The sequence below is a fragment of the Ursus maritimus genome, unplaced genomic scaffold (assembly GCF_017311325.1).
Source record: "Ursus maritimus isolate PB19 unplaced genomic scaffold, ASM1731132v1 scaffold_14, whole genome shotgun sequence".
In the NCBI taxonomy this organism is placed as follows: domain Eukaryota; kingdom Metazoa; phylum Chordata; class Mammalia; order Carnivora; family Ursidae; genus Ursus; species Ursus maritimus.
The window spans coordinates 14,441,606-14,455,163 of NW_024423786.1; the positions used below are offsets into that span (position 1 = coordinate 14,441,606).

General features: G+C 38.7%; 1 protein-coding gene across 1 annotated transcript in view; it reads right to left on the bottom strand.

The window, feature by feature from the left end:
* CNTN4 (contactin 4) overlaps positions 1–13,558 on the bottom strand; it is a 297,038-nt gene that overhangs the window by 138,413 nt on the left and 145,067 nt on the right. The window contains exons 8-9 of the mRNA XM_040628130.1: positions 5,320–5,456; positions 1,900–2,029 (exon numbers count right to left, since the gene is read on the bottom strand). Coding sequence (XP_040484064.1) covers positions 1,900–2,029; positions 5,320–5,456 — 267 coding nt within the window. The remainder of the gene's footprint in view (positions 1–1,899; positions 2,030–5,319; positions 5,457–13,558) is intronic.

The window sequence follows — 13,558 nt, forward strand, 5'->3', positions numbered from 1 at the left end:
ACCAAGCTGAATTGTGCTCCAAAAAAGTCAGTTACAACAATCAATAATCAGATCCAACCTGGGCAGGGTGAAACCATCGTACTTGTCCTGGAGAAAGTTGGAATTATTGTTCCCAACATTTATAGAGTGAGAGGTATGTTATTAGGCTTCCAAAAAGGTCATGCTTACAGTAGGGCCTAGAAAAGGGGATGATTATTCCAGGAGCACAGAATGTTCTTCGGCCGCTTTGAAATGGGCTGTAATGCCATGGAATCTCACATATTCTTGTGTGTTTTGGGATGTTGGTTCAAGCTAAAGAACTTGGTGAGAAGAACAGTCATGGAAGCTTCCCCTTCCTTTTTAAATTTGCACAGGGAATAAATATATTCCTCTTGGAAGCATCTTCTTATATATGTAAGCTCTACATGCTAGGCATCAAGTAGTGCCTTGCAGAAGAAAAAGTCAAGAATCAAAACTGGGCAAATCATCAGGATTTACGGAATCAGCTCCCTTTGTGTGCTGCTTTTCTCTTATTTCTAATCTTTCTATTATGCTCTCCCTAAGAACTACTGCTTAGGTTTTTTTAGACAAATTCTGAATTCAGGCTCAAGATTTTTCTATGGGACACAAGCAAATTGATAGCCTGGACTTCTTTTTTAAATGACCACAGTTTGTCAATTCACTTAACTTATACTTTCAGTTATTTACTTACTTAACTCATAATTCGTTTTTTATTTTTTATTTTTATTATTTAAAAAAATATTTATTTATTTATTTATTTATTTATTTATTTATTTATTTATTTATAGTGCATGAGTGGGGAGAGGGGTAGAGGGAGAGTGAAAGAGAATCTCAAGCAGACTCCCTCCTGAGCATGGAGCTGGACTTGGGGCTCTATCCCATGACCCCAAGATCACAACCTAAGCTGAAATCAAGAGTTGGACACTTAACCCACTGACCCACCCAGGCACTGCAAATAATTAATTTTTTAAAACAGTCTCTTAACTCTTTCATCACTTAACACATGCATTCCTGCACTCAATATTTATTGAGTGCATATTATGTGCTTCCCTATTGTATTAGGTCCTGAGAATAAAATGATGAGTTAAACCAAATATGGTCCCTGACATGATGAGAAGTTGACGCGCAATGGGAGAAAAAAATGGAAAAATCACATCAACAAATGTAAAATGCAACTGGGGCATCTGTTATAAAGGGTGATTAAAAGGCCATACAAAATCTATAAGAGAAAAGTTAATCTAGGCACAGGGCCTGGTGTGACTTTCTGAGGAAGCAGCAATGGAACTCGAAGAGAAGGAGTTGATGAAATGAAGAGGGTAGGAAAAGCATTCCAACGAGAAGGAACAGTATGTTCCAGTGGCCCCTGGAGGAAAAGAGGATGATGAATGGTGAATATGCAGAATAAAAAGTCAGTATAGCTGAAGGCAGAGGGAAAGGGGTCATATGGTGAAAGACGTAGCTGGAGAGGCAGACCTCTTCTGTATACTCCGGAAAATTCAGATGTGGAAGAACAAGATGCACTCTGCCAGCTGTTCCAAGGAACCTTTCCAAAGCAATTCAATTCTTCTTCCTTCCAAGCTGAAGTTTGTACCATATCAGCACAACAGCAACACTCCACAGCATTTCAGAAACCGCTCAATTTAGAAGAGTGGTCGACAGAGAAATAAAAATGGGTGCCGAGGGAACTGTGTTACCCACTGTAAGCATCAGTAGAGGCTGATTTAGAAAGTGGTTTCCTTGTATTGCTTGTAGACTGCATTACTTTCTTCTTGAGCAGGATCTTTGGTCTAAAGATGTGTTTACCCCTTTTTTGGGGGTGGGATTGAACAACATGCTTAGCAAAACACATGTTAGTTTAGTGACTTAAATTTTTTTTTTCTTTCCAGTATTAAGACTCACCTATAACGCTAAGCTCTGCGCTGGAAAAGATAACTCCGTGTTTATTCTCTGCTACACACTGATACATTCCTGCATCTGAGAGGTTCACTATTGTTATGTTGAGAGTTCCTTGCTCAATTTGAATTCTATCCTGTGAAAGAAAAGAGGAACACAAAACAATGACCTTCTACAATGGAGACCTTAAGGCAATTTTGCTACATGTTATATCAAAGAGGCTTAATGAGAAGAAAATAGCCATCATATAAGCAATTTACATAACATGATCTATTTATCTGTCAACTAAATTTGTGGCAGGTCAGATGCTAAATGGAACAACCTTGTACATCAGTTGGTAAATGGAATTTAAATTGTAAGACTCTCTGGAGTTCTCATTGATTCAATAGTGAAACCATTCAGATTAATATCCCCTCTAAATAGATGAACTTGAAATTTAAAAGGCTTTTTTACTCTGAGCCTTTGTGCGAATTGGGGGAGTGGGGTGGGGAATACAACCAGATTTCTTGTTTAGAGTATTTAAACACTCAGATTGTGAGCAGGCAACACGTTGAAGGTTAATAGAATGATAATCTTCTTGGAGATGTAGAAACAAATATTTCATATTGGTTGAGGTTTACTAAAAAAAGAAAGGTAGGTATTAATAATTTAAGGTTCCCTTACTCTGTTGCTGTCGGTGGCCTCATCTAAGCTTAGGACCATCTTCTGGTGGCCAATTGGAAGAAAGAAAAGTTAGTGTATTAAAAAAAAAAGGCCCATTTTCATTTGTCAGCCTGAGGATACATAACTTGCATTATCAATTTTCCTAAGTCCCAAAAAGGATCTCTTGTCCCCAGGAACCTACCATTTAAAAGAAATAAAATAAAGACGTACTGGTTTTCTATTTGCCTTAGGGTTATGATTTAGCTGGGTGGGCATCTTATTAGGCTTTGATCAAATCTAGGTATCCATGTTCCCTCACATTAAGTAAAAGGGAGGAAATGCCTGTTATCTACCCACACTGTAGTGTTTGAGCTTGGCTTTTATAATTGGGAGGTTCAGAGAGCCAGCAGGAGCCCTTCCAGGGACAGGAGAGGAGTATGTGACAGGGCGACAGTCCCCTTTCGGCTTTGTGTGCACTGATGACCCACCATTGCTCACAGCAGGCACTTTTTACTGCGCTGCCTGCGGTGGAGGAAATCTGAGTATGAAACACTGGCTCTCAACTTGGGGCCTGAGGAAAATGTCAAATTTCAGTGAACATTTGAGTTCAGTAGGAAAACACAATTAAAAAGTTAAATTGGACACAATTGTTCCTCATTCTAAGGTCCTCCTCATCCTCTCCCTTGCTTCATTCCAAGCTCCTTGTCAGGGTCTGCTCCCTTAGAGGGGTGTTCCTGTATTATGTCAACGTCCCCTCTCTCATAGCAGATTCTATAGTACCTTCCAGAAGTTCTTTCAGAACCAAGGTACTTATTCTCTCAGCTGCTAAGTTTGATGACAGTTCACAGCCCGGTCTCTCTCTCTTTTTCTCTGGGAACTGCACTTGGCTGAAAGAACTTCCCAAACTCAATGACTGGTCAGTGTAGGGGTACAAAGGCAAGCCCCACTTTGCCTCAATTTGGGAACCTCAGAAGGACGTTTTGCTCCAGAGCGCCCTCTGAAGGCCTCTGTTGGAACTGCATGACTGTTTAACCTCCCTCCGACCAGTTTGGCTTCTCTGAATCATTCACAGGTGAGGCTGAGAGCTTTCCCCATCATACCTCCTAAACACAAAGCTCTGCCTCAGAGTCTGTTTTTGGAAAACTCAAAGATGGAGACTGACTGCTGAAGCATTTTCAAAGAGCGTTTGAAATTTTCTTCCCTTTATGTCATATCCCCTCCCCCCACATCCTTTTTCCGATAAGATTATTTTCCACATAACCAATTATGAAAACCTGTTTCAGGCAAACTTCGATAGTTCTGAATCCAGCAGACATTCAATATTTGGATCCTAGCTCCATTACTTACTAATGATGGATGTTATCTTAGGCAAACTGCTCTGTTATGCCCATTTTACAGACAGGTCAGTCTCCTTGTCTATAAATTGGGCATAGCAGTAGCACGTACCACATAAGGTTCCTTGTGAATATCAGATGAGACAATGTGTTTGAAGTGGCAAGATAGGTTAGCACTTGCTAAATGTTTGAGAAGCACACCTTCCAAATCCTTAAAAAATATTATTATAACCTATCATTTCCCCTTACAAAATGAATAGTCTGCATAGAGGTTTTATTTCTGTGGTTATATATTTCTAAAATTTCCATTTTATTCTTTTAAAAAGTCTATCTGCTTATCTTTTCAAAATATCTTCTTTATTTTCATGGACATGATTTCTTCATGTAACTCTTTCAGCACCCTAAACAGACTCATTCCTATTGCTTTGTTAGACTATTCTATAGGTTGGTCATCTTTCTAAAAAATATAGTTTTGCCTATGTTTTGGAATATTGTTTTGCAGGCTAATTAGTGAAAAGGAATTATTTTTCTTTGTCTTTATTTCTCTTCACAATTTTGTGGTTCCTCTACCTCAGCCCCTGGGCCACCAGTCCAGAAACAGATCTACCCACGGATTCTCTGAGGTCCTGATCTGTGAGGATACTCAAACTGCTGCAGCTCTCATCCCTGAGCCAGTGGGAGTCAGAGCCCAGGACTTTCTACCTCTCTTGCACCACAGTGTCCTATTACGCTGGGAAGGTAATAGGGTTGGCTGCTTCTTTTACTGGATGGCAGCAGGTGGGGAAGATCTATACCCCAAGCCTTTACTGCAAGGATATTATATCCTGTCTCCAGAGACGATGTATTTTTTTAAACCTGAGCTCTCAGATACAGTTGCCTGCTCTCAGGCCTACAGTCTGGTGCCTCCAGCCCAGGGATCACTTTTCATTTTTGTTCTATTTCTGTTGCATTAGAGATGTTAATCTTACAATTGCATATGCCATTACTACATGTTTGGAGGCAGAGCGGGTGTTTTGAAGGTGGTCATATTGGACATCACATTGTCCAGAAATCGCCACAGACAGAAGAGAATAACAAAACCACACTGAGGTGAGAATTTGTATGCTGAGAGGTCTTATTCTGTCTTATCTAGAACATACACAAATTTGTGTCTTTGCACAATTATATGTTCCAGACTTTCTGCATAGCTTTCCAATTGTACAGCCAAAGATGCTAATTTGTGAAAACCAAAGATTCTGCACAGAAGCTTAATTGAACAAGGCTAAAGAACTGGATTTATGTACAGTTTCTATGTCTCAATTGCATTCACTTCTATTTTTTCCACTATTAATAACGTTTGGTTGCATATAATTTTGGAAACAAAACTCATCATTTTCCTGCTTCCATAACAATGAGTCCACATTAAACATTACAGTCAATAGTAAGACACAATTATCATCATTAGGCTTACCCGAGTTAATAGAGGTTCACCATTTTTTAGCCACCTGTATGTAGGTTTGGGCCTTCCATTTGCTTTACATTCCCAAAAGACATTTTCTTCTATGGCCACGTGTATATCATTTATTTTTTGAATCCAATTAGGTTGAGCTATAATAGTTCAGAAAGCAAAGAAAAGATATACATTCAGTGTATGTTCAATCTATTTTTATCACATGCAATCAAGGGACAAAAGTAGGCTTATAATAAAATTACTTTTCCAGATGTTTTGCAAATTACAAGACTGGGTAATAGTTCAGGGGGTACCTTTAGAAGACAACCCACTCTATGTCCAACTTGGAATGTCCTGTTTTTGCAGCCCATGTGGCTGGTCTTTTAATTGCAAAAGGCAGAAAATAAAACTAGTATTGCCATATGGCAAAATTAACTGTCCCTCTCCCAAGTATCTATTCTATTTTTTTTTTCATTTTTGTAGGAGACATATCCCACATGGCCCCACCATTTTTGGCTGGGCTCATGTTTTCCTAGATACACACTACGTTTCCCAGATTTCTTTACAGTTAGAGGTAACCACGTGACTATGTTCAAGCTAAAAGTACCCGTGTGAAAGTCGTGAGAGTGACTTCCAGGTACTTTACTGAAAGATACTTATCCTGGACTCCCATTGTCCCATACCATTGATGGGAAAACAGCCTTGGGCTCAGAGAGAATAGCTATGTAGGATAAAACTGCTGACTTACCAGTCTTGGACTTTGAATGACCTTGTAGAGCAAAGCAGCCCCACACCCACCAGCTGATTTTTGGGGAAATTATGTGGGAGAGAAACTTCTTTTTTAAGCCACTGTATTTTTGGGTCTCTCTGTTAGAGCAGCTTAGTTTGTCCCTAATACACATCACTCCTACGCATTATGTAGATAATTATGTGACTTCTTTCTCCTTCTAGACTATATCATTGTTTATTATTGACCTATTTCATATTAAGAGAATGTTATATCCAAGAGTACGGCTCCAGAATCCCAAATCTCTGAATGAGTCCTGATTTTCACCAAAACTTTCTTAGGAAATCAAGTCTTGTCCACAGTCTAACAGAAATGCAAGACAGCACTCAACTCTCACATTGCCCACTACCCTACACCACTCCCACCAACCAAATTATGCCACCTTTCTCATGCTTCAGTTGAAGTCACACTTTTTCCTCCTAGTTGTCAATAGAAATAAAGACAATCTTAATTCCACATTCCATGTCTTCATAAATATCAAACCTTGCCTAAAGCACAATTCATCTTATCGTTATAACTGTAAGGGCAAATGTATTTAAGTAGAAGACCCTTAGCCCAAAGTCCCTGCAACTATCATTCTGGAATGTTTTCTTCTCACAGGGCATTTCTATAGGGTAATGTCTACCAATATAAACTTAATAGTTAGAAGTGTTATCAGTATTTAATTAGAAGATGCTACTCAATATTCTTAACATGTCTCTTAGCTGACTTGACCTCAGTATCTTCATTTAGTGAGGCTTCAAATCAGCTATAATTTAATTCACAAGGAAATTACTAGTGTGGAGGCTAAGCTGTCTATCTTACCTACCTACTAATAAACAAAACTAGAAAAACACTCAACAAGTCACTTAACCAGCAGAGGTCTCTAAGTCCCTGAATAAATGTTGCTTTCTCCTTTTTCTATCTTCAAGCAATTGCATGCTTTTCAAGGAGCAAAACACAATTTTACAAATCCTCTACTGATGGGGATGATGCATTGCTGCGTATGAGGGGAGGCTGAAAGGGTCGATTTAAAAAAAAAAGTTATAACATCAACAAGCATTAACTTGAATGGAAGGTTATAACCTTCATCCTTGAAAGAGCTGCAAGTCTGCCATTGTTCTATATCTTCCTGCTGCTAATGCAAAGGGAGCTCAAAAGGTAGATACCTTTTCTGTTCTCTGCTTGGAGAATTTGATGTGTAACCCTGATAGGGCTAATGGCAGTTGTGTGCCTGATTTCACATTCAACCTGCTGAATATTTACCCCCCACAGAGTCCACGAAAACAAAGCAAACAAGAAAAGCTACAGAAATCTATGTGGAATATTAACAACTAAGCCAAACTTTTCAAAGAGATTGAGGGAAAAATAAATGGAAGGGCAAATGTAACTTATGAAGCAATGTCAAGTTGAAGTTCAAAAAGGAAACATCAAAACCACGTGCAGAGACTGAGATTTCAATGTCATAGATTTGCTGCAACACTTGGGCTTATTCATTGCTTTCTCTCAAAAATATAGAAAGCTGGCAGCAAAACCTTGCCATCACAAAAAAAGGAGATGGGGCAGGGAAGCGAGGGTCTTGAGAGGACTGCGAAAAGACCTTGCAAAGTTCTAACTAATTACTTCCATGTGTTCATTCTGTCTCTTCCAACGGGGTTATGGAGGTTAAGGTGCTTGACAAGAATGCTGGCCAAGGTGAAATCACAAACTGACTCAGGAGTTGTGAAACATCATCAGTTGCTTTCTTTGTTTTTAAAGTAAAATTAATTCATAGAAACCAAAACTGAAATGATAAAAACATATTCCCTTTGAAGTGAATACCTGGATAAGGACCCAGGATTAGGAAAAGAGTATCAATTATATAAATGGCAAAGAATGAGATAATCTTTCTTTTTACCATGCCAGTTGCAGATCTATCGGGCAAACGCCCACACAGTGAAGACTTCTGCTGCCACTCACTTAGACCGGATGAGTCAGATCTAAGTGGGTGAGTTTCTTGTATAAAGTCCTGTGTCTGATGGAAATGGTTTTCATCTCTTCATATCTCTTTGGGTCACCTAGTTCAAAGTCTTTGAATAACAAGCGGCCCATTTTAGTACATGAGAGAGAACCTGGTTTCCTCGGGCTGGTGGGGTGGGGCGGTTATAGTTTCAACAATGCTTTATGCCTCCATGCCTAAACAATAGCTCTCAACAAGGCCTGAACAGGTTGTATAGCACTATTATTTCAGAAAGAAAGCTATGTTTAAGTGCCTTTTTGGGTAATACATGTAGATCCCACATATTAAACAAAATTAATCCCATCCACTTATTAAATCATCTATTTTGGTGATTCATGTTCTTTCAAAGTTTGAAACAGAATAATCCCCCCCACAAAACATATCAAGTCTTGTTCTCAAGCTACAAATTCAAATATAAGTTTAAATGATTGTGTTGGATTTGACCTGTGACACTGTTAGTCTCTTGGATAAATGAACAATCTTTTCATTTCAATCTTTTGTGCAATAACTGCCAGAAATGACCTAAATCGTTGTGTATTTCAGCCACTGGAATCATGCAAGCATCATATCCAATAAGAATTTATATTGTAGATGGATAGAATTTGAACTTAGTGGCCAAACAATTCTCAAAGGTAACTAGATCTCTGATTCTCCCAAACCAGAAATTTCTAATAGGAAGAAATGCCATCCTGAGCCTCAGAACTTAGAAATTTATAAATGTAAAAGAAAGGATAGGCTGGAGAAAAGCATTTAAATTACTATTAGAAAGATGACCCAGTAGCCATTTGAAATTATTCTGGTTTCTAACACAGTCTTGGGGAAGATGAATCACCTCCAGGGAATGCAGAGGTTCGGCTAACAACACTTCAGAAGTTCATTGGTAGTGGGTTTTATGAACCTGAAGATAATTACTTGGCTTCAATTTACCACCTATGCATACAGCTGCTTCCCAAATTTTATCTCCAGCCTCGAAATTTGGATTGTTGACAAAATCATTGAGATATTCTCATTATCTTCGCCTTCAATCCAACGTTCCCAGCATTGGCACTTGAACTATTTTGAAACCTTACTGTAGACAGTCTTCCAACTTACCCTTACAGTCTCCTTTTAAACCACTGACATCCCATTTGCACAAGTCATTGAATGGAAAGACCAGCTTTACCAGAAATACTCGTCAATACGTTCTGAGGTAGGGTGCACATTTGATCTTCATTCAGCCCTCATGATTCCCTATCTTCTGACTTCAGGCTCTCATCCACTCTACACACAACAGCGGGCAAGCACCCTAAGGCAGGGGCTTTCCAATTCAATTCTGTGGAGCTCTGAGGGTTCTGGGGAGGTATTGTCTTCAACTAGAGAAGACTTGCTTTGTTTTAAATATTGAGAATTGTATGTAAAAAAAAAAAAAAGGAACTTTATGATTAAACAACACATGCACTTTGAAAAATACTATGCTGAAGCCATGTAAATCTTGCTTTGTAAGAAGCAGCTTGGATTTGGAGCCTGGAGATCGAAAGCTTGTTTTCTCATTTAAATTGAGGTGAGTTTGAACCTGACAGTGTCTGAAGTCTCTTCTAACTTTAACATGTTGTCTTTAGATTACATCTTGAACCAACTGAATTCCTGGATCTCCTGGGTTCACAGTTCATTTGTGTTTTACTCAGGCACTCCTGTTTAGGGTCTCTTTACCTCTATACTGCACTTTTGCCTCTGGCCAACTCTCTCACAGGTAACAATGACAAACTCTGCATAAAAGATAAAAGCCAGGGGCGCCTGGGTGGCATAGCGGTTAAGCGTCTGCCTTCAGCTCAGGGCGTGATCCCGGCGTTCTGGGATCGAGCCCCACATCAGGCTCCTCCACTACGAGTCTGCTTCTTCCTCTCCCACTCCTCCTGCTTGTGTTCCCTCTCTCGCTGGCTGTCTCTGTCTCTGTCAAATAAATAAATAAAATCTTAAAAAAAAAAAAAAGAGAAAAGCCAACTACTGGGAAGGCATACTAGAGGGCAATCGAGCACATTTCTACTAATAGGTATTCACTAATAAATACAATGCATAAGATTGTAGGAAATAATCCGTGTGTGACATAATGGACAAGATTTGTGAATGTGTTTTGTATGTTGTAAACGTTATACATACTAAGAGAACATTATCATCATTTCATATTTTTAGGCTAATATTTACAGTACTCTGTCACCTGGTTCTACCCAGTTCTCTTACTTTCTCTCCAACTATATGTTGTATAAAGTTGTATGCGCAGTGAACTATGCCCAGTGAATGCATAGACCCTGTCAAATAAGGGTCTTCTTTGTCCTCAAGTCCAATAAGCCAGTTCCTCTTCAAACTTTTGTTCTTACCACTTTTTCTTTTTGGAGTATTCTCTTCTACTTCATTCCTAACCTATTTTTACTCTGAAGAAACACCTCCTCCATGAAGTCTTCCCTGATCTTCCAATTATAGTCCTTGTGAATACATACTGTTCATTTGGAACAAACAGCCTATTTTGTGCCATCCCTTGTATTGTTTTTGTAAGGCCTTGAGCTTGGTTCACTAAGCCCACTTCTACCCAAGAAAACCAAGCTATTATTCTAGCCTAACATGGATTAATTTCCTTTTAATTTTCAACTTAATTACTACCTAGTAATTCTCAGAATCTGCTCTTACTGAGTTGAATTTATCCCTTTCTCCCTCCCCTCTCTACCTTCCGAGCAAAATATTACCAAGCATTGACACTGTGTATTTATGGAGTATCTCATCAGCATCACTTTATACATGTTATTTCTCAACCTTATAATAACCTGTAGGCTAAACAGAATTATCCTCATTTTATAGATGAGGCCCAGAAATATTAAGGTCTCGATTCAGAAAGTGGTTCAGTTAGGATGGTCACACAGGCTTGCTGGCCTCCAACATCCATGCTTTATCTATAGGCTCTCAAAAATTTGTTCAACCCTGCCATCAGTGATGATGGGAGCATTCTTTTGGGCTTGTGTCTCTCAAAGTGTGGCCTCAGGACCACTGGGGTTCCCCAGGTCTCTTTCAGAGAGCCCATAAGATCTTTTCCTTCCAACTATCTCTACTGTATGAGATCAGATTTTCTTCATATACTTCAAGCAAAGTAATACATCGCGACAGCCTGGCTAGTGGAGCACATGTAAGAGTCCAGCTTTCTTCTGTTAAGACAGACATTAAAGAGATTTGCAAAAACATAAGCAATGCCCACTTTCTCATTCATTTTTGGGGAAAAATACAGTCAGTTTCTTAAAATATGTTAATTATGTTAACATGTTGTCATTTTAAAATACAGGAATTACTAAATTAAATTTTCAGTTTTAATTTCTAATATGGTATATATTGGTAGATATAACCCACATAAGCAAAAACTCTTTGGAGTATTTAATAATTTTTAAAGGTAAAAAGGGGTCTGAAACCAAAGGTGTGAGAACTCCTACTTTAGACAAGCACAGAAACTTGCAGATAAATGAATCCACTTATGTAAAACTTGCCACAAGTATACTTAAACAGCATTGCTTGCTGGATAAAAACCGTAATAGCACCTCTGCTTTCTATGACAATATAGAGTAAGGGAATTGAATTGTATTTCAATATGTTGTCCTTGACATGACTTTTTCTTCCCTCATCTGAAGCTTCTCTTGGGCTAAGGATCTCATGACCCTACTTCTGTATCATTTCCCACTGGCCATAATTTATACTATGTTCTCTTGAAGAACTGCAGCAAGCCATTTTATTGTTGACTTTATTTTAAGTGACAGTGAGGGAAACTGAGGGTCTCCTTATCATTTCTGTCCAGGACAATTAAGCAGACTGTTGTTCTACTGTGAAATCACCTTACCTGCTGTGTTCATTTTTTGGTCACTATGCCCTTTAAGCCACTTCGTAGGGCTGAATATTATCTAGTGATCACATATACGTAGCATATCCGGGGGAAAATTAGTATGCTATGCTGCATGATGCTCTGTGTTCACTTATTGATGACCTTAGAGATACTCAAACATTGTTTGCAGAGTCATCAAGCCTACAGTTTTGCCATTCGAGCCAAAGGACCATAGCATACAAGGTCTAGACATACAACTAAATATGTAATTTGGAAAGGAAAATAAAAAGAGCTCTTTGGGACTCAATAATCAGTTGATTATCTTAGAAAATAGGAAGTGAGAAAGTCAACTGTTCATCTGGATGTTTTCATTTTATGACGCCGGTTGTGGAAAATATGCAGAAAAAGTATCTGGATGATTAGTGAATTTCTCCCTTACCTATTAAATTAAAATGTCTTCTTGGTAGGAAAAGTAACATGCAGTATAACAGAAAAAGCAGGTCTAGTCATAGCTCTGATTATCACTCACTGTATGATCTTGGGTAAGTTATTTTATGTCTCTGGGCTTTATTTTCTTTGCTTATAAAAATCAAAGGGTTGGCCCCAATAGTCCCTTCCAGTTCAAATGTGACAGGATTCTATGAATTATAACCTGCTCAAATACTATACTCTCGGGGCGCCTGGGTGGCACAGCGGTTAAGCGTCTGCCTTCGGCTCAGGGCGTGATCCTGGTGTTCTGGGATCGAGCCCCACATCAGGCTCCTTTGCTGGGAGCCTGCTTCTCCCTCTCCCACTCTCCCTGCTTGTGTTCCCTCTCTCGCTGGCTGTCTCTATCTCTGTCGAATAAATAAATAAAATCTTTAAAAAAAAATATTATACTCTCTATTTCCTAATGGAAATATGATGATTGTACTCTCTTAACACGTGTTACCTATAGGAGAAATACAAAAGGTATTAAAAATATCAGGTTCTTTTAGTTCACACTTCATTCTTCTAAATGATGACTATATAATACTATAGGTCTATTTGTGAAAGAAAGGAAGTGACTATACAGACACAATGAGGTAGAAAAAATGAGTAATTATCAAGTGAATTAAACCCATTTTATACTTTCCTTTCCCTTCCTCAAAGATAATTACTTTAGCACTCTCATTCTATTTTCTCTATGTAGACTGGCTGCAATACCTGATGTGACAGCAAGCTGTGAGCTTTGTGGAGAACCAGGAACACCTTGCACGTACTTTCATCTCTGCTTCACACTGCCACTTGCAAACAGCTTAGTACAGAGCAATGGTTCTCACAGTGTGGACTCTAGACAGGCTGTGACAGCATTACTGAAGTATAGCTTATAAAAAATGCAAATTCTCAGGTCCTGCCCCAGTCCTACACAATCAGGACCTCTGCACAGGGCCCGACATTCAGTATTTTAATAAATTTTCCATGGTATTCTAATGCTCACTCAAATACAAGAACCTCAAGCATGGCATTTGGAATCTAGCTCTGCTTCTTACTATGTAAACTTAAATCAGCTTAAAACATAATCTCTTTGGGAAGTAGTTCCATCTACACACTGAGTTTGTAAGAATAGGTTTAATTGGCTCTAACTTTAAAATATATCTTAAGTCTCTCCATTTATTTTCCTTAAGTCCTAGCCACCAACATC